Source organism: Corvus brachyrhynchos, unplaced genomic scaffold (assembly GCF_000691975.1).
Source record: "Corvus brachyrhynchos isolate BGI_N302 unplaced genomic scaffold, ASM69197v1 scaffold31, whole genome shotgun sequence".
Lineage (NCBI taxonomy): Eukaryota > Metazoa > Chordata > Aves > Passeriformes > Corvidae > Corvus > Corvus brachyrhynchos.
Window position 1 is genome coordinate 2934997 of NW_008236196.1, and position 22259 is coordinate 2957255.

Sequence of the window (22259 nt, forward strand, 5' to 3'; positions counted from 1 at the left end):
AAGCTCTTTTAGGGTTCTGGAGGGAAAAACAAGATTGTTCAGCTCAGCCTTTGAAAGCTTTTGACTTGGATAGCCAAATCAGAGGAAAAGACCTGCCCTGAAAGATGATAAGGCCAAAATCTGTTTTCAGATTTTTTCATGCAGTGGGTTTGAGTTCTGGGTTCTGTATTAGCTTAGTACTTTTGTGCAAGCAATTAGAAATAGAGAGGTGTAGGGGTTTTGGTTTTTTTCTTGTTGCTGTTTTTGTCTGTTTTTTGGTATACTCACAGTGGCAAACTCACTGATTTCCCCTGAAGGCTCTGCCTGAAATGAAACTCTCTCATGAATCTTCACATACAAACTGGCCAAATATTGCAACAAGACAAGAACAGCAAAATCAACTTTCATGGTTGGCTTCTTGGAATAGTGGGCTCTAAAAACATACATGGATTTTGATGCAGAGATTGATTTTCTTTTTTAAATGTAATTGGTATCATGGACTCTAATGTCTTCCTGAGACATGTGGACTCATTGCCTGATTGAACTAGCTTCTGTTGCATGTGAGGGATGTGGAAGCTACAGAAACCATCCAAAAGAGGAATATTAAGTATTTTGACTGAATAGGGGCCACAAGATGTGGATATTCTAATTGTGAGTTAATTTTATCAAAGTCGTAATGCAGCTGACAAGTTCTTTAGGATTTTCTATTGGCTTAAATTCTTTATTTATTTGCAGTTCACTGTGTATGACTGGACACAAATAATGCTGTCTTCACCTCGCTCTCTTTTTTTAATATTTGCTGTTTGCAGAGAAGGCACATGAGTAATTTCAAGATGGCCACGTGGACACTTTGGACATAAGCCTTTGCAAAAGTACATTTGCACAAACCTTTCTGAGATTTGTTCAATGCCAGAAAAGCTCATTCCAAATTCTGTATGTATGGATGTCACCTGAAAACAAAGGTGAAACGTAATGGTCTCACCTGATTTGTTTAAACATCCTTATTCTGAGATACAGGGTTTTTGGTTTTTTTCTGTAGTCTTTATGTCAGACAAGTTGCCATTTATTTATGTAAAGATTCAAGCAGTTTTCAGACCACTTTGCAAAGAAAAACTACATTAAGAGTAGAATTCCTTCCTGAGGATTCTAAACCAAGATTACAGAAATGAAATAATAGTTTTGCTTTGTTATTGCCTACCATATAATCTGTAAGGCTGCTATACCACTTGAAGCATTTAGGGAGAACAGTGAGTCACTTCAGTCATAATTTTTTTCATTTCAATGACCCATTACATGCTATGACTAGTCTCCATTTGTTGTTTGAGTGACAGCATTGTCTTTCTGAGTGTTGAATTGCCTACCTTTCTATTGTGTTTCATGAGCAGTTTCACTTGAGAAGGGAAACATGAGTTGATATTTCAGATAATCAGGAAGCTTTTATTGTCTTCCTTCCTCTCCTTTATTCTTCCTGTTGTGGGACAGGAAGATAAAAAGAGTACAGATAAGAACATCAGGTCCGATGGGAACATCTGTTTTATGACCTAGAGTTGCTCCAAGTACGGTATTAATGCCAGGTATGGCAATAGCAACAGTTTCAATTCTTATATTACTTTCACAAAGTTTGCATTTTCAATAAAATTAATTATTGGTTGCAGATAAAAAACATTGGATTGTTGGCAACTTGAAATAATATCAGTTTTTTCATTTTCTCAATCCTGAATTCTTGACTATGTATGCATCCTAATTTCAGAGGTAGGAGAAGGTATTATTTAAAGTCCAACCTGTCTGCAAAAAGTTCTTTAACACTCTCAGGAAGCGTCCTTTTCCACTATGTATTAAGGTTTGAGGGAATAAAGGTGTTGATTTTACACTTGCCTTTTCATTTTGTCTTGTCTTTTGGGATCTTAAACATAGGACTAGTTTATTTTCTTTCATATTATGGAAGTAGTGGCAGATACCGTGTTCTCACAGACCTCAAGAGAAATTATATACCACTTGGAGAACCTGTTCCTGAGCTTTTTTTTTTTGGTTTTTGTTAACAGATTTAATTTTGTGTGACTTTAAGTGTCTGTGCTTTTAAGTTTTTTACACCACTGCAACCTTTTATATTCCTAGATAAAAATAAAAGCCCTGTATACTTTAGCTCAGGATTTAGTTGAAAACTTGGGAGATTTTTGTTGCTCTGGATTTCTAGAGAAGATAACATATTCTTTTGTATGACTATCTGTGTAACCCTTCATCAATGCCAGCTAATTCATCCATTTGCTTTTCTGTGGACTAATTTTAATCACTTATTTGAAAGAAAGTTGATTCTTCAGTACTCATAGTGTACTCATACTCAAAGTCCCATGTGTGGGACTTTACATTTGCCGTTGACTTTCACAGGCCTTCTGTCAGACTATTTTTTGAGACTGCTGACATCTGTCTGAATTGTAGGCTTGTGTTGCCCAGCAGTGATCCTGGTAGTGATCCCTGAGAAACTCAGCAAACCAGTTGGACTCTATGCTGTCTGCAGCCCATTAGCCCAATGGGTTGTACAGTTCCCAGCCCGACATACATGGTTATCCAATGCACATCTTGCCAATTTTTCTGTGAGGGTTATATGGGAGACTGTCAGAAGCCTTGCCAATGTGCAGCTATGCAGTAAGAATGCTTTCCTCTGGTCCACAGAGTTCACAGTCGTATCACACAGAAGGCATTCAGGTTAGTTGAATACAATTTGCTTTTGGTAAGTCCAGGTGATGTCCATGTCATCTTCCTCACTTGATGCCTTCTCTCTTCAAGTATGACAAGTTTGGCCTCTCAGTGGACAGTTCCTGAGCTTGACCTCACTTTGACTGCGGGAAATGTTTGCCATTTCCAACTCTAATAAAGAAGCGGGCTGAATTTCTCCCCTGCACCTGCACTTAAGTGCACCTGGCTGTTACCTTTCCGGGATTACTCCCAAGGCAGGCTGTCTGCAGTTAGGCTGACTGTTACTTTGCTTGAGAGATTTCAGACTACATTTGTGAGTAATTCTTTTTGTAGTAGAGAAAGGAGTCTCTAACAGTAGAAGTACTACTTTGAGACGCAAAATGTTGACCAACTTTCCTCATATGCCAGAAGTTTCTTCTCTTGCAACGTTAGCTTTGCTTAGCTTCCCTGAAGTTTCCAGGAAAATGGCTAGTCTTTGAAAGAGTGATGGAAATGAGCAGATGGAAATTATTCAATTTTCACTTCATTATGCATTCATATTCAGCTTCTAGATTCAGTCTTTTAAAGTTGGCCTAACATAAAGAAATGTTTTGGGCATAGACAGGGAATCAAATCTCAGGACAGTATCTCAGGACTACTCCTTTTAAAGGTAGAGTGGAAACAGGTTTTCTGTTTTTCTTGTGACCTTGGGCTCTTACTAAAACTTGTTTCTCTGTATGTATAATGGATTAATAGCATTACTCAGCTTTTCATAAGGGTTCTGGGGATATATCTGGTAAAGGTGATAAAATATACATGTAGACAAGTTGTAAACCATGTGAATACTTTAGATAAATGATAGTATAACTTCATTTCAGCTCACCAGAATAGATGGTACACTGGAAATTGTAGATGCAGTTCTAAGCATGTCTCCTCTGCAGGTTGATAGTGAAATGGGTTCAGCCACATTCGTTGTGTTGCTGCTAGTGATCTTGTGACCAGAGGCTAAGCTGATTAACTTGCTTATTTTTATAGAAAATTTACTTAGTCTTCTGCCCAAATGGAATTGGTTACTTTCTTTCAGATAGGTGAACTGATCTAGCATTCATGTTGCTGCAGGGTGAGCAAATTTAATGAAAAGAACGGAGGAGGAATGTGAGAACAGGAGAGGAGCTGATCATAAACCTCCCTTTTGATGGTTGGTATACTCAGGTTGGTTGAAATGCAAAGCAGTGTGGCATCTTTAGACATGTATTTGACTTCATCTTGGCCTCATACAGAGTATGCTTTTTAGATCTCTGGTTTTTTCAGAGTAGGAACCTAGATGGCTGTGGCAGGCTGTTGCAATACACAAGAATATTTGAGGACAGATTACTTCAATTTCTTGTTTGTTCCATGTCAATATCAGCATTAGTCATTAGACAGCTAGCTTTCATAAAGTCCAATTCTACTTACCCTCATCCAAAGCCTAACAGAGAAAATATTTCCCAAAATGAGAGGACTAGGTTATTTCTGTAGACCTGCCTACTGACTTCTGAGGTAGGGCTCTGACATGCTTGGAAGTTTTTGAATTTACAAGATGTGTCGTCACTGCCTTGCAGAACTTGGGGCTAAGAGCAAATTGAAGCATATAATTGTGTTCTGACAGGTGGAAATTTAAATGCTATCATATTACATTTCAGCATTTTGCTAGGGCTCCTTCTTAGGCTGTGTATCTGAACAAGGGGTTTTGTTTGGCTTCAGGGTGAAGGACAGTCTAGGTCCTAGTTTTGAAAGGCAATATTAATATGAACAATTCTTAATAACTGCTGCTTCAGAGAGCCTTAATATGACTTTATGCAAGTTCAGATTTCTTGTCTTCAGTATTCTAGCATACTGATTTAGCTATTGTTTCCTTTCAGGAAGGGTGAAACTTTGAGGCGTGTGTTATTAGACGGTTTTGATTAAACTTGCATTGTTAGTACAAATTCATAATATTACTTACCAGTCACTTAATTTCCCACATAAAGTGCTTCTTATCTGTCTCCTTTGAGGAGTGCACTTATTAAAACATAGGCACACAGGACACACACACTCCAATAACTTTTATAGCATTTATTAGTATTTGCATACTCTATGTGGCCATAGCTTCACACAGCTAGGAAAACTTATCCATAAATATTTTGATAAACAGTGCAAGATACCACTGGACACCGCTGATAAGTCTGTCTCCATTACCTTTACATCTTCTCTTCAGACATTTGTACATACTGATGAACTCCCTTAACTGCCTTCGTGGCCCTTTGCTTGGCTCTCTCTCGTAGCCCCGTGTTTCTGTTGTACTGGGGGGCCCAGGACTGGACACAGCACTGCAGCTGTGGCCTCATCAGGGCTGAGTAGAGAGGGAAAGATCACCCCTCTTGACCTGCTGGAACTGCTTCTTCTGATGTAACCCAGGGTACTGCTGGTCCTGTTTGCCACAAGGGCATATTGCTGGCTCACGTTCCACTTGGTGTCTATCAGCATCCCCAGGGCCTCTTCTGCAAAGCTGCTTTCCAGCCGACTGCCCCGAGCACGTATTGACACGTGTGCTGCTGGCGTTGTCCCTCTTCAGGCGCAGGAATTTGCATTTCCTTTTGTTGAACTTCATGAGGTTCCTGCAGGCTGTCAGTGTCCCTCTGGATGGCAGCACAACCCTCAGGCATATCAGCCGCTCCTCCCAGTTCCCTATCATCTGCAGACTTGCTGAGGGCATACTCTGCCCCATTATCCAGACCGCCACCCTCTGGTCCTGGCCCTTCAGCCAGTTTTCAATCCACCTCACCGTCTGCTCATCCAGCCCCTATTTCGTCAGATTCCCTTTGAAGATCTTACAGGAGACTGTGAAGGATCAAGTACCAAACCATGTTAATTCTTGAACAAATCTATCAAATGGAAACAAATTACCAGCTCATGTAACTTTGCTCAAGTCATTGGAGTAATTTAAACCAAGAAGTGGTCTTTGAGAGATAGTTATTAAAATATTTAGTTACATTTCTCTGTAACTTTATAAAATACATTTTTTTCATTAAATTGTAAGCTACATATGCAAACAGTGTGGCACAGAAGCCTGTTAACTATTAAGCTGCTGCACTGATAAAAGATCACTTAAAAATACATATAAGAGGTATTTTCTGAGAATGTAAGGGTTGCTTTGCTGGGAGATGGAAAAGAAGAAAAATAGTGTAATAAGATGTTGTATATACATTCTGTCAACTTTTACAATTGTATATGTTTTATAATTGAATTGCTGGCAGCATGCCCATGAAATATGTCTCTCTTTTAAGTAAATCATAAAAAACAAGACTGAAAGGAAGATTAAGAGCCACATAGTCCATGCTTATGCTGCTGGACTGCATTAGCTATAACTGAGTGTAGTACTGAATGATTGATGAAATTTTATTTTAGTCATCAGGTTAAAGACTTGATCATCAGGTTAATGACTTAAAATAGTGGTTTCTTGTAAAAAATATTTAGAACTTAGTGTTCTTGCATTTTTGCCAATCAGTTATGACCAGCGTATCTAATCTTTTTCATTACAGTTCATATAAAAATGGTGATATTTTTTCTTTGCTTACAAAATTATGATGTCCCTGTGGCTTATAATACATTTATTAATATTTTTTATGATTGGTTTTACTGTTTTATCCTGAAATAAGCTAAAGATCTTCAGTTCAAAGAAACTGCTGCTTCTTGCATGCAAATGTAGCCTGCAGTATAATTGTGTTAGGATTTTGAAATAAAGCAGGTGTGCAAATTGTTTCTCAGGAAATACAGTAAGCTCATTCTTACTGTTAATGTGTTTTTCTGTTACCTTGCCTTATATTCCAGTCTGCCTGTGCCTGCTTATTTCTCTAGGACATAATCCAAAGCCATTGAAAACTCTGCTAATTCCAATGAACTTGAGATCAAGGCTTTAAAATTCTCAATTTTAAACTCTGTGGGAAGAAATGTTGATGGCTTATGTAGTGCTGATTACTGTGGAGCCCTTGTCTTGAGGGCTTTAGGCTGTGTATCATTTTTACTATTATATTCAGCACAGATACTGACTTGGTCTTTAGTTTGTCATAGTTTGAAATAGAGTCCTTTTCTTTATAAGTGTGTTGTGTTAGAGTTAGGGGTTGGGGCTTTGGAAGTGGTGTGTTTTTTGCTTTTGTTTGTTAGTTTTCTTTCTATTTGAACATGAATGAGTACTGTACTTACAGTATACCTTCCCCCCCCCGTTAAAAGGAAACACTTTAATAATAACAGAAAGCCATGTTTTATGTAAGCCTGTAAACCAGAGACCTGACATAATTACATTACATTTTTTCAGAAAATGAATGTCATCTTTTTTCTTCATTAAAAAAAAAAAATGGTGCAAGTAGGGCATATAGTTTTAAGTACTTTCACACTTCTGTGAGTCTATATGCTAAAGCAAACAAGTATTAGTTTCTGATTTTAAAAAATAAAAAGGATAACAGGATTGCCTGTCCTGCCTTCCTAACACCTACCTTGAGCTCATCAGGTGATTAATAACCTGTTTACATTCTGCACTGTTTGCCATCTGGAGTCCCAGTGTTTCCAGTTCCTATAGGTTTGGAGTGCTGCAGAGTAGGTGGTCATTGTGCAGCAGGTGAGGGTCAGTATAAATCAGGCAATATTCAAAGAACCTTTGTTATGGCTGCACTCCTATTCTTCAGAGACATAATTCTGTTTATTCCATTTTTCACAAAATCTGAGTCATTGGGTCAACATTTTTTAGTAAGATGGAATTTGAAAAAGCAGCTTGGTAAAAATGTATTGTTATCAATCAGCAGTTGTAGTTTTTGTCTAAGTAAGAAAAGGTAGAGACTAGGTAAAAATGTATGAGTACAGTAATTCAAAGAATGATTGACTGTCTTGGGATACAAACTACAAGAAGTATGCTTTGCTTACAATGTGTATCAGACAACACCCATTTTATGTTCATTCTTATCAAGCTTCTGTTACAGAAAAGTTGGGTCACTTTTGTTGTTGGGATTTCTTCATTGAAGAGTAGTGATTTGTTTTACACCTCTGTGCAGGCACATAATGCAGGTTAAAACAAAAAGGCATTCTTGTCTCATTTGATAATGCCATCAGACTACTTCAGGTTACAGGCTTACAGGCTTCTTTATTCTTCCTCCTTTTGTAAGGCAACAATTTCACCTTTTTTTTTTTTTTAATGCCTGTTAAAGGTATTTGTGCATAACACAGAGTTTGGCAGCCTTTTACATAGCTACAGATTTGTCCATGTCGTGGTAGATGTCCAAAGGATAATGTTACAAATAAAGGCAGAAAATTATGAAAACCATGCCTTTATTTTGGATAGAAGGAGAATTTGAACAGTTTTAGATTATTCACTTTATCTTTACAGGAAGAAGAGCCCCTTGGCTCAGGAGACTGCAATAGCCACTTTATATAATATTTAGTATGTATTCAGTGGTTGGAAAATGTGAAGTATACCATTGAAGCATCTGCCTGTTCTGGTGAAACTGCTTTCTGTCTTTTATCCAACTGCAAAAGTTGTTTTGGTTCAAACTGAGTAGTAAACCTGTATTGAACACACTACAAATTTAAAGATATGTAGGCATCTATCATCAGTTTCGCAGTTCTGGCAGCAGTGAAGATGGAGGGACTTGGCTCTGGGGTTATCTTTTGAATACATTTGGAGAGTTGGACTGGCTTCAGAGGTCATAGGGACAAAGTTGGGCAGGTTCCATGCTCACTGCGGGACACAGTCTTAATTTATGAACATATGTATCCTAATCTCACAGAAATTAAATTGTGTGAAAGCCTATGGAGAAAGTTGGAGGTCACATTTATATTTTTAATATTTTTTTATATTTTAGCATATTGTATAATAATGTGGATTAGCATTCTGTACTGAGATAAGGGCCTTTTATGCTGTGCAAATGCAGTGAGAGGCCTTGTAATGAAGGCTAAGGAGGTGAAATAAAGGCAGAGAATGGCAATTTGTCTCAGTTTGTTGGTTTCGGATTTCAATTAGTTCTCTTAACTCCTGGATTAATGTCCTAGCCACTATATTTCACTTTTGGGCTTGTCTTTCTTTATTGCAAGTGTCTGTAAGAGGCCCACTGCCCTCAGTTTTTATCTGGCCCTGGCACTAGCACAGGCCATGTCTACAATCACAAATAGTACAGAACAATATAAGCAGGTCTTCGGAGCAAACATATTTGGTGCTAAGGCTGAGAGTCCATGCTGTATACACTTGGGAGGTTTAAATAGGAGGTTTAAATAGGAGGTTTTAACTGGCTCTTTTGCAGTTCCATTGATTGAACACCTAACAGAAGTTTTTGAGTATTAGTTGCACTCCTGAAATGCACATGTGGGTTTAATCCAGGTTTCACTCTGTGAAACAAACTGAAGTGGGGATTATGGTGACCATCCCAGAAGACTATTGTAGAAGGAGTTAGTATTCTGCATGATAGCAAATCCAGATGTATGCCTCCCTGCCATGAATACAGGTGACTGATAGCTACTTGAGTTGTGTATTTAATCAATGTGCAACTATTATAGGTACCTGTTCCCAGGAACTATTGGTTTATTGATGAGAAAAGAATAACAGGGTCTCCCACCAAGGTTCTCTTCAAAGTTAAGCTCATATTCCAGATTTGATGGCTTCCAGTGTAAGATGAATCTGTATTGAAAGCCCAACCCTGTGCAAGTGAACATACACTTGTTGAACCTCTCCAAGGTGAAGACAAGGGCATTGTGCCCTGCCCTTACCAGAGACCAATCCAGTGCTGCATCATCGGAGGATTCCAAGCATCAGAAGAGACATGAGATTTTTTATAACTTGATCAAACTTTTTTCTTCCTGAATATTAATAAATATTTACCTGTCTTGAAGAGCTTTGTTTCCTGCTTCTTGGAATCCAGTACAAGACAAGGATGGTCAGGAGACTTGTGTATTTACAAAAGTACTCTCTTGAAGCAATCTAAAATTCTAATTAAGGTACAGCCGTCATTTAGCCAAAAAATAAACTCTTCAGGAAAACAAAGTAGGGTTTTCATTTGCATAATATATCTTACAATTTCAGTTCTTGGGATTGAAGCTCTGGTCTTTGGAATGGGGAGGATCTGGTTTTGGTTTTTTCCACAAAAATATATTCAATATTCTTCTTAAATCAGGACTCAGTTAGCTGGAGATTCTCCTGTGTTCAGAAGGCTCAATAAAGTTTTGAAAGCAGCCTACTGAAACGTGGTCAGAAGAGATTTCCAAGGGGAGTATGTCCAAGTATAACTGTTTTCTGAGAGACTGGTTTTCATGAAGTAACTACCTTGTTTGGAGAGAAAGATAGAGACAGAATGTAAAAGTGGTGTCAACAATTCCCTTCAGATATTAAGAGATCAGAATATAATCCAAATGTAATTAATTTAAATGTAAAGACATAACGAAGAATTCAAATATTTAGATCTGTGGAAAGGAATTTGTAACTCAGGGTAGTCTAATCTGTGGTTTTTAATAGTTCCTGTAAATTATGTGGACATGCTGTGGCTTTGTCTCCAATTAGTGGTCAAATTCTTTATAGCAGATTCGAAGGATGGTACTATCTTAAGGAAATTTATAGATACAGGAAGCTGTATTTTGTTGGCTACAGAAACGTTATGTGTAATTCTTGTAAATAATGAAAATAGTTATATTTCCCTCTCTCTCCCACCCAAAAAAGACTTACCAAGGTAGGAAGTATTATGTGTATAATACAGAGGGTTTTAATTGAGTCAAAATTAAGTCTGAGCATTGGATCTTTCAAGTTCTTTATTCAAGAAGATGCCTTTTGAGACAGGCTTCTCTCTGCTGTAAAGCAATGTGTGCAGCAACCAAGTGCAGTGTGGAGGTGTTTCCAATCATGTTTTTATTATTCAGATGTCTGACTTAGGGATTCTTCAACCCCTTGTGTGAGGTGTTTGGGTCTGTTGCTACTGAAGCTTATCCAGTAGAGGCTGAAAAGACAACACAAACAAATGTAATGTGGAGAGCACTGCTGGATGCTACTTTTGCTGTTTAGTATGCAGTTAAATTTAGTAGTCATAGTTTTTGCATGTTGTTAGGGCAGAATTTTCCAGTACTTTATCTGTTTTTAATGTTTAATGAATTTTCTGGTTTATAAAGTCTTTGTGATACTTATTTTACACAAAAGGAAAAATTGTTTACTTTTCCCAGCTCCAGTCAAAAACTTCTGATCTGGCAAAAATAACCATTCAATGTGGCTGCTATATATTTGCTATGTAATATTTTGAAAATAATTCTTTCATGTTCAGATGTGATTTTCCTTTCCCTGCCTTTTGAAATACAGTAATTCTTAACAGTAGTATTAAACAGCCTCTTCAGGAATGCACTAGATGTGTAGGTCAACTAGATATGTAAGTCAGTAGTGGAAAACAGTACTGCTGTGATTTAGTTGTAAAATTTCAGAGAGACTAGTTGGCCTTCATTCTGCAGAGTTTTGTACATCACCTGGGAAAGCATGTTATTAGTTGTAGGAACCCAGAGTGCCGAGAGGATTTCTCTGTCTGTTTTTAAGGGTTCTTACCCCCTGAAAAACACTGTTTTTACCTCCAACCTTGGAAAAAATTACCAATGATCAGACAAGAACTAGAAAATACAGTGGTGTGAATTAGGTGATAGACTACTATGTAAGATTGTCACAGGGTGAAAAATGCAGAGGTTTTGGGCTTCTCTTTGTAGATAATAGATAAAAAATATCAAACTGGGGGATTGTTGTTGTTCTCTAAACCTTCTTCTTCTTCTACTACTCCATGTCCATACCAGCATTTTGTGAACTTGCAGCTTGATTGGACTGCAGGGATGCAGGTTTTTCTTCACCGAAGAAGCCATGCATTCTATCTTCTATTAGTGTTATGCAGGCAAGCAAATAGCATCAAGGCTTCTTTAAGGGGGGTGTGTGTGCATTGGTTTTGTCTTCTGAAGAGACATTTCCCAAAAGAAGAAAGGGAGATATGAAGACATCGTTCTGCAATGTGTGCCATTCTCTGTGTGTATTTCTCAGACCTTAGTTTTTCAGAGGTGATTTTTGTTTTCCTGGCAGGTCACTCTCAGTCTCACCAACACCATATTTTTCAGTTGTGTAAACAATTGGAACACAGCAACAAGTGAAACACAGCTGAAACTACTGAGATTGTATATGCGCTATGGCAGCAAAGAATTTGGCCAGGAAGAATACCTAGGCTTTAATTGCCTCTGGATGCCTTAAAATTATTAGATGATTAAGCTATTAATGAACTTAAGCTGTGCCTTCAGTTCAGCTTGACCGGTAATAAGTTCATTAAGTTACTCATTACCCAACATTAAATTTCAGCTACACTGCTAAAATGTGGGTTTTAAATTATTATGAATGCATATTATTCCTTTCTTCCTCTGCCAGAGTAGTATAATTTCTGTATGCACCAGGCACAGTATATTCTTGTTTTGTCTCATGCTTCACTGCAAAATGTTTTTTACTTTGCTACTCAACCACTATTCCACTGTCCAGTCACTGCTTGCTAGCCTGAAAAACACAGCCTTACAAGCAGTGATCACCTTCCATCTGGAAGATGTGTGCAGAGAAGTCAAGCAGCCTTGATTTTGGCTTTGGGTTTTTGCTACCTTATTGATGACTTTTCTTTCTCACTTTTCTTTCCTAACTGTAGCTCTTATGTCATCCTACCAGCTGACACCAGAGAACCACTAGAAATATTTCATTTGAGAAGCAAGCAATGCTTTGGCGACAAAGGGCGAGGCTGAGAATGTTCATGTATGAAGTTATATCTGATTTAATAATTTATTTCTCCATGGAGTCTTGAGTTAACATCAACTCCATCTATGGTGGCTTCAGGCAAGTTGCAGCATTCTCTCTCATATTAAGACTTGTCTAAAGTGAAGCTGTCCATACTATCCATATTGCTCTCTTTTTCTGGTTGCCTATCATGACAGTCAACTTTCTTGCAAAATAGTTGGTCTGTGTCCAGCTGGGGTGTAGTTAATCTTTTTCACAGTACTGTGTGGTACTGTGTTTTGGATGCATGGCTAAAACAGTGTTGATAATGCACTAACTGGCTATTGCTGAAGAGTGCTTGCACAACACAAAGGTCTTTGTTTCTCCCTTGGCCCTCAAACTGAGTAGGAAAGTAGGTGGGAAAGAGATTGGGATTGGATACAGCTACAATTGCTTACTTGGCAATAAAAACTGGCGGCAGAAGAAGGAGGGTGTGAGGGTGTGTGTCTTCTATGGTGGTTGTTGCATGAAGGGTATCCATGCTTGTGGAAGGTAGGGAGTGACTTCCTTTGAGTCACTTGCTGGTTTGGGGGTGGTGTGTCTCCTCTTTTCCTTCACCTGTTAAGCTGTCTTAATTGATCAACAAGCTTCCTTGCTTTGTTCTTCCATTTCCCTCCTGTGCCACTGAGAGGGGGAAAGTGAGTGAGCAGCAGTGTGTGTGTTGATCTTCTGATAGGGTCATTCCCCCCCCCCCCCCAAGTTTATGTAAGCATAAACCATTTGCAGACCTGTGGTTGGAGTGGTGTTGCTCCCCAGGCCCGTTTTGTGTGCCTGTTAGGTCAAGAGTGTCTGTGTGACAGCAGATTGCCACTCTGATTTGTGTGTGTCGTTACTTCCAAGCTCCTGGCCATTGGACTGGCAGCTCTGTGCGTCAGTCTCCAGAGGGAGATAACCTATTCATTCTCAGCAATTTCTTTTGTTTTAAAAACATGGATTTACAGAGTTTATTGTAGGACACTCGACTTCACTTTTTCATTTATAGGAGCCTCTTACCACTCAGGACATGGAATAATACATCTTGTGATCCTTTGTAAAGTGGACAGGTTTTAAGCTTGGTAAAATGAGTGAAAGACTTGGTCTAATGATCTCACTGTATTTGGTCTTAATTAGTTTAGGGTAAAGCCACAACTGCACTGTTCCTCTGTCTTTTAAGCAAACAGTCCATCCCTTAAATCAGTTTTCTCCTTTTTCATGGATAATACTTTGATTAAAGAATTTAGTCCAGAAGCTTGTGCAGATTTTTTAGAATATGTTCAGAGACCTTGCCACTAAAATCCCTATTCTTCTTTCTTGTATTCTTAACACAAGTCAGCCAGATTGTCATCCACTGCTATGATCAGTTTTTCAAATGATCTCTCATTTCCAGAGATTGTTTCTGTTCAGCTGTCTGACCCCTTGCTGTGTCTTTTCACAAAATCCTATCAGGTAAGGAGGATACTGAGCTTGCATATGTCTTTCAGCACCGTGGAGCTCCATTTTTTGCTCAGCCTGTGCTGGAGATGCATATTGTGTACACCTACACTTCTCAAGTTTTCACAAATCTGTAGCAGTCATTTGCCTGCTTGATTTCTTGCTCATGACTCTTCATTTGGAAGTGGGTTTAATCAGCACCACCTGCTTCAGTGTCTGGTACCTGAACAAGTGCTGGTGCTGTTCAAATACTTCTCATTTCTTTCTTAAGATTGGTCCCTTCCCTGAGAACCACTTGTGCAGACTCCTGTGTTGATGTTCAAAGTAGGTTATATCTGTCATTGAGCTTTTCATACTGGAGTAGCTTGGCACTCTCCTGGCCCTGTTGCTTGGGATTTGCCACCGTGTCCGACAGGTACTGTGTCATGCAGGAATATGAGCCTTAGACATCCAATGCCTTTCTGAGCATTTTCTTGTCCATATGACTTCGCAGTAGTGCTCTGCTGTGCCTCTGTGTTTCATCTGGAGTTTTCCAGAGCCATCCAACTTTAGCATGTGTGTCAGGCATTTGCCTTTTCAGGACCTTTTTGGAGAGGCATCATGGTCAAGAAGTCCAACAGATACAGGTCACCTTTATTTACAGTAACCCTGAGGGTCACACAAAGCCCTGAAGATCTCCTTGGGGGCTGCTCCATTTCTCCACATTTGTATTCAACTATTTTCAACTTAGTGGTAGCACCATTTATCTTTCTGCCATTTCTTTCCTCTTCTACCAAAGTTTTAAACTGGCATCAGGCAGAGTATTGCAGCAGAATGAAATGTCTTTTATAATCCAGTAAAATCATATTAAGTGTAATTTCACATGGAAACAAAAGGTAATTACATCAACACAGCTAATGTTGTTACATAGGAGGCCAAACACTAATTGGCTATTTTTAGTGTATGCATTACGTAGGCTCTTCCATTAAAACGCTGCCTTATTAAGTCCTCGACAGCGTTTCTTGCGGTCATTCTTGCTCAGCCTGACGGAGTTAATTCAGGTGTCTTTGCGCGGGTACCGGTGCGGCTCCGCGCTCGGCCTCGCCCGCCGCCGGCAGCGCGCCCGCGGTGCTGCACCGCCCCCCGGTGGCCGCGGGGGGGGGCGCTTGTGTCCGCTCCTGTCCGCTTCCCGCGGGGAACACGGGCCAGGGCTCCTTCGGCCGTGGAAGTTAGTAAGGGAAATGCTGCCCTGGCAACCGCATTTCTCAGTGATCGAAACGAATTGTTTGCTGAATTATACTGATTGCACTCTCAGTCTTTAAAGGCTGTGTCCGATCTTTGCTAATGATGAAAAAAAAGCAAATTTTTGTTTTCTTTTGCCTAAAATAATAGGATCATGCTCTTTGTACTTGGCCTGTTTTTAGAAACGTCTCTTGAGTTACTGTGTGATGGAAGGATTGCTGCAAACTTGCAAAATAGTGATTTGTGATTAGTGCTCAAAATACAATAAACACTAAACCTCTGTAAATAGGACTCCTTTAACATCTGCTTTTTGCTTTAGAATATGTTTACAGTGTGTGCTAATTGCAGTGGCTAGATCAAGAAATGCTGTGCTGCTCTGAGTAGTTTGGCTGCAGCCTGCATAGGAACAGTGGCATTGCCCCTGTTGACACTAATGTCAGGAAGTGGAAGCTGCCCACCCTCTCAGAGCAGCTCTGCATCTTGCTCCTGTGCCCCATCCTGTGCGGCCATCTCCCCGGAGTGCTGAGCAGGCTCTTACAGCCCACCTGCCCGGCTGCTCCAAGTGGAAGAAAGGCTCTGTGCAGCGTTCTCGGGACCTGTGCAGAGAGAGGGTCTGTAAACTCAGTTTTCCTTCCTGAGGTTTTGAGGGCAGGGATTCATGTGCATGTGAAAGAGAAAGATGAATTCAGCTCCATTTTGAAGCTGATACCTGTCTGTGCTGTTTAGGCAATACAGAGGCCTGAATCTATGTGTAGCTTGAGCTGGGGTGGTCCGGTGTGACCCCCTTGGAACAGTGGTTGGCAGAAACAGAGAATGTAGTTATTGTTACTCAGCCCTTGGAGATTTTCTTGGCTGCTAAATCACTGTAAAAATAGAAGGACTTGTTCCAGGCAGCTGGACTCTGGGAGGCAGCACTCATATGTTTTTTCAGCTGCATCTGATAGATAAGGAGGCTTTATATTTCTGTATTTCTCTCTCTCTCTCTTTTGTTTTTTTAAGAAAATGCAATGGACTTCCTTTTGCAATTGTTCTTGCCTTTAAATCACACTTTTAGCTCCTCAAAAAATAATGGGAAAATATTTCTTTGAAATTTGTTAGCAATATTTGTGCTTGATGGCAATGAAACCCCATCATCCTCTGTGTATTGATATGCCTCCAGTTGTGATCTGTGAGCTGGCACATCAGTTTTGGGCTGGATAATGCCATGTTTCAGTCTTTGGCTACTGCTTGGGTAGGGTTTTAATTGGTAGGTAGCTTCTTCTATTCTGTAGATGCTGTACCAGTTTCATAAGATCTGAATGTATTTCTGCTGATTTGAAATTACATTCCTACTGTGTGAGGTGCAAATCTCTACAAGCAGAATTTGGCATAAAAGTTTTCTTTCCTGCAAGGCCAGTAGAATGTCTTAATCTTCCTTCTGCTTCAGAACGTTATTTGAAGTATTTGAGGCTGTGCTTTTATAAGTTCTCTTGAAAAACAGGATTTTACCACTGGAAAGTTTCATTGACATGAATATGTGAATTGTGAGTGATTTCAAGATGTCGCTTATATCTGAGATTTTGGTAAAGCTTCTTGCAAGGTGAAACACTGCTGTGTTTGTGGACAAGTAACAGACTAGGTGGGGATATCCATCTTTGATATTTAGTGTTGGTTGTTTTTTGTGCTAGCTACTTATTTGTAGATCCAGCAAGTCTTGAAGATCGACCAGACTGAGATACTGTGAAGTTCTGTCTCTTTCTGCACCCTACCCTGCCTCTGACACTTCTCTTCTTCCCTCTTTCTGCTTTCTCTCTCTTTCTTTCCTACAGCTTATTTTTTCCTGCAAATCCTGTTGCTTTTCCATGTTGCTAATGAAACTGATGAAGAATGAAGAGCTGATACTGGCATTTATAGTTGTGTCATTTGGTTTTAGAGTTCCTGTTCTAGTTAGATTTTTTTAAGGAATGGAGAATTTTTGTGTTTCTTGGCATGTGTTCAGTTGACTTTTTTAGCCCACAAAAATACAGCATTTTACCAATTTACCACTTTGGACATATTTCTTCGTGGCAAAAGAAGTTAAAGTATTTTATTGATACAGTCCATGTTTTGTCTAGGTGTCTTTGAGGTTTTCTATCTGTTTTGGTTTGCTGACTTTTAGAATTTCTGCAGACATACGTAGTCTTGTTTGTCTTCATTCTGCGATGCCAAATAATTTTGCATGTTTGTGCCTTATTATTTATCAAACTGTGGTTTATTTTTATCTATTTACAACAAATTTTTCATAGATACTTTCATTATTTTTTACAACTTATGGTGAGAGAAGGGGAGAGAAGGTGCATCATAATTCTTGGACAGACTTACAGAGTGCCCCAAGAAAGCCATAACTGTGTCCCTGAGGCTTTGTGGCATCTCAGGCAAATCCAAAATGGCTCAACAATTCTGTATTTAAATGTATTAGGGTTTTTCATTTAATGAAAAATTTATGGTTTTTTTTTTTTTTACTCCAGACAACAATCAAATGCCAAAATAAAAGGAATTTTGTCAATGAAAAAATTCAGTTCTTTGATCAGTTGCTTTTTGTTTGGTACCAGTTAGTACAGCTGTTCAGTTGTTGCAGGTTGAGGGCTCTAGTCTGATTGGTTACATATTGCAAAGAATACATGTGTGAAATAACTTGTATTGCCGTATCTAACCTATTTTCATCACAGAAGATAGATTACTTCTAATCCAACTTTAGTTTTTTCAGCTTTGTTATGCATTCCTTAATAGTCTAGAGCATTCAAGGGCATCTTTATGTCATTGCTTAAGAAAAGCTGTCTAGTGTTTAGATTATGTGGCCTGCTAACTACATTTCTAAAGGGGTCTAAAGAATGTTATCAGATGCCTTTGAGAGCTCTATTTTTATTTTTGAAATAGGCTCTGAAGTATGGAGCTCATGATGGTAATTTATATGCTGAGAGGGGTAAAGTCTGGCAATAGGGTTGTAACCAGTCAGCAAGGATCAAGTTAGGGGCTTTAACTCAAACTTGGGAGGAAGTTGGTTTCGTCATAAAAAGGAGAAATTCTGGATCTGTCCAGAAAATTTAAGCTCCCATTGCTTGTGGATCCTTCAAGAATTGAAGGGAGAAAAAAAATTTCATCTCTAAGGCTTATAGATGTAAAAGTTAAAGTTCACATTTAAACTTTTGCAGTTATATCAGTACATAATTCTTTCCCTTAGTGGGAACTTCTTTTTCTGTGTTAGGAGTTCAAAGTAAGTGGAAAAGGTGGCTTTGTTTCGAAGCAGGTGTGCTAATGCTGAAGTAAGTTAGTCAACTTGAATCTTTTTTTCTGCCTGTATAGGTGCACGATAGCTTTTGTTCTGTATAGAAATGTCTTTTAGTTGAATTTAGGAGGCGATATTTGTGCTTGAATTTGGGAGGTGCATGTTTTAATTGTGAGAACGCCATGACACAATTCATTCTGAAATTTGTATACATTCAATAATTGAATAGCTTTTCAGTAAAAAATGCAAGTATTCTGGCTTCATTGACTGAAAGGCACAGTTGAAAATTGTTTGTATGTATGCATAGGGCCATACTACCCTGCCCCATACACATTTGGTGTAGAAATGTGCAGGAGCACAACTTGGCTGTATGTCTTCATATTTGGCATCTGATCACTATCCCAGCAGATGTCTTTGTGAGCTTAAGGGTTTCGTAAATTTCAAGGATTACAGAAAAAGGTTTGTGTAGACTACTATTCATGTCACTACATGACTGAAAACTTTCTGATGGAAAAGTTTTTATTTCTAAATAGAGCAAGACTTCTATAGCCTGATTGATTGCAATTGAATTGTTGCACAGAATTCTCTGTTGGGTCTCAGTGATATTAGAAGTGGAACCTCTCTTCTGGGAATCCCATTAGCAGTGTGACTAATACAACTGTGTGAGTTGTTTATGGTCATTGCCAGAGTTCTGGTGTGGCACTGGGCACTTACCAATCAATGCATCTTTTGCTCCTTCCATGCTGTGATGTTGCTCAAGACAAAGTATCTGTAGACAGCTTTCCAGTCAAACAATGAAACTAGTAGGGCTGTCTACTGATTGTCTTTGTCCTGGGAGCTATCTTGTATTCTGTTGTCCATTTTTCTTCCTGAAATTTTGTCTCTCTTGTTTTCATAGACCCTGGTTTGCTTATTTTTTACCCTTCTATCTCCTTCATCAGCCTTTCAGTGCCTCTTTCCACTCCATCTTGCTATTTTTCTTAGGGATTGAACTGTGATCCTTTTATTTACGTCAGACAATCTGATCTGTAAATACAAATCAAATTCATCTTTGCCATGATGCCTTGTAAATGAATTGCTTTAGCTCTGGCTGAAGAAGAAGGGTCTGGAATAAAGAGAGCTGCTTATGGCTATTCAGCTAGATGTCAGCAGCTCAACATGGCTAAAACAGGCCTCCTGCAGACTCCCTCCTGCTGCTTCCTTGTCACTCTGGAAAACAACCTAATCTTGCCATGGCATTCATAACACATGTCATTTATTACTTTGTTCTTTCTCTGAGTTCAGAAACAACACTGTCAGTGTAATTGATGATTAAATCTTATTTTTTAATGTAATTTCTTAAAGTAAGTTCCTTGCTGTTTCAACAAACATTCAAATCTTCCATCCTTCCATCCACATCTTCTTCACCTATTAAACAAGCTTGCCAATTAGTCCAGCATCCTTTTCCTTGCTTTCTTCAGGTCAGTTCTGCGCTTCCATACCCATTCAGATTCAGTGAAAATCATTATTGTATCCTTTTGCAAACAGAATAGAAGAAACCTACAAGCATCTCTTCTGAATTTATTTTCCCTCCTTGAACAGAATACGGTCTTCACTTTTCTAGACCTTTCTAAATTCTCAGTTGTTGCTGAAGCATCGCTTCATCCTCTTCCATTACTCATTAAAATTTCAGGCTCAGTCTTGTGCTCTCTTAGTACAATAATATGCTTTCTTCTTGAGAGCATCTCCAAGGTAGTCTCCATAGCCTCTTAATAATCCTTTCTTTAAAACTCCTTTATTGTGAGGCCCAAAAAGCTTGGAAATTATTCTAAGTACCTGTTAAACTACCCAGTAGTATGACTTGGTTCCTTTTGTGCCTCCCTCTTTGTCACCTTTTATTGTATTATTTGATAGCAAGGTCCGTGGAGTCAGGACTGTCTTTGTTAGTTTTTGGGTTTGTGGGATTTTGTGGGGCTTTTTTGTTTGCTTGCTTTGTTTTTGTTTTGTTTGGGTTTTTTTTTATTTTATTTTATCACACCAAGGACAGCAGCATCCTGGGTTATCATTGAGAGCATTAAGATGGTTATAATATTAACTAAATATTTAATTATAGTTGTAGCATTGCAGGGAACTTTGCTGTGAAATTTGCTGTGTGAAATTTATTCTTGAGAGAAGTGGAAGGAGAAGTGCCAGTTGATCATTTCATCCCTTTGGAACTTACCACCTTGTCTTCACTAGGGAAACAAGTGTTAAAAAAAAAAAAAGAAAAGCCAACAAAGAGCAACCACATTGCAAATAAAAGATGCTCTTAGCTAATCTGAAGGGGCATTTGGCTGCCTCACAAAAACACTGTGTATTTTGGCAGTTAGGAGCTTTGGCTTAGGAAGATCCATGTTTGGAATAACAGGGTGTGTTGCAAGTCAAAATTCAGGTATCTTGGCTGAGATGTATGCGTAATCTGGCATGATGCCTTTCTGCACTGTGCCTAGCTATAGCAAATGCCAAAGTCCCTTGTGAACAATATATGAATCTCATTTTGGGGAAAAAAAAAAAAAAAAAGAGGAGGAGGGAAGAGGGAGCCAGGATTTATTTTAACATTTAGTGGATATAAAAAACAAGTATCAAGAAGCAAAACATTTCCATGAAGCATTCACTGTGGAAATTCTGCAACTTCTTGTTGCAAACCTCTTTATCACTTGGATTGGCTGATTTCCAGAGCATCAAGGCTAGGAATTGAGGGACTGAAATATAATCAGTGGTGATACATTTTAACCACATAAAACATTCTCTGCTTCCAAAGCCTCCAGTGTCTCTAGTAAGCAGTGCAACAGCAACAGCTCCTTGCTGCTGAACTCCAGAGACGGGGAAAATACTGGATCAGGATGGTAAGAAGCTCTTTACTTTATCACCAGATCTAGGTTATTACTCTGTAAAGAATGTTTAAAAGATTATGAAATTGGTAGAGATAAGTATTTAAAACAAAAACCAGTATGTAAGATAGAGAGGAATTATGTTTTTCTGCAAGAGATCAGCAGTGCAAGTTGGTGACAAATATATCTGGCACTGAACATGTTGTGCAGCTTATATAAAATCTTTTAAAACTGGGAAACATTGCTGACTAGCATTTGGTGTAAATTGTAAGTCTGTCCACTTGGTTTATTTCAGAAGGACAGCTGTATGGGCTTTTAAAATTATTTTGGATTAATAATCACTGACACAGACTTTATAAATAAAAATATAAATAAACCTTTGCCAATCATTCATGCAGGCTGTATGTTTATATGGTTTCTTTTGTTGGGGTTTTGGGGTTTTGTTTATTAGAAAAAAGCAGATCTGCTCAGTACATGCCTTTGACTTTTAGGGAGCTATGAAGTTTTTATTTTTCAGGGTTTTCAATCCATGAAGACCTGTTAATCACATTGTTTCTCTAGTGTAATTATTTGATGGGAAAAATAACCCGGAAAAACTTTTTAGAATAATGATTTTATTATTTGTACCAATTTAAATATTCTGATCTAGGTATTAAAACAATAGAAGTAGAATATAAAGCACATGAATGTGGCATCTGAATATAGTGTAAATTGATACCAATGCTATTAGTGGTTTAAAAAATGCCTGATAATAGAACAAAAATATGCATATTAGCATTTTTGTACGTATTAAAGGATTGGAGGGAGGAAACGCATCTTGGGAGTGTTTACTCCCAAGACTCATTGTCAAGACTGTTTTGTTGGGGTTTTTTGGGGGCTGGGGGTAGGCGGGTGGGTGTTGACTGAAATAAGCATCAAGCCCAATCTCCTGTATGGGAGCTCAGCTGTTCATTTTAAGTGCCTACTGCGTCCAGGAATTTATTGATTAGGAGATTATAGTACGTCAGGGTGAAAGGAAAACAAATTACTAAATAAGTCTGAAGAGCACTGAAACACATTTCCTTTA

The 22259-nt window shown here is 38.6% G+C and overlaps 1 protein-coding gene across 3 annotated transcripts in view; it reads left to right on the forward strand.

Annotated features, from left to right (window-relative positions):
* The window catches only part of PLD5 (phospholipase D family member 5), a 176199-nt gene that overhangs the window by 15268 nt on the left and 138672 nt on the right, over positions 1 to 22259 (forward strand). Inside the window, exon 1 of one of the 3 annotated variants that reach the window (XM_017740352.1) lies at positions 20950 to 21208. The exons of the other annotated variants lie outside the window; for them this stretch is intronic. Within the exon in view, the coding sequence (XP_017595841.1) occupies positions 21206 to 21208 (3 nt within the window). The 5' untranslated portion in view covers positions 20950 to 21205. Of the gene's footprint in view, positions 1 to 20949; positions 21209 to 22259 lie in introns of those variants that run through there. 3 annotated transcript variants of the gene reach the window in all.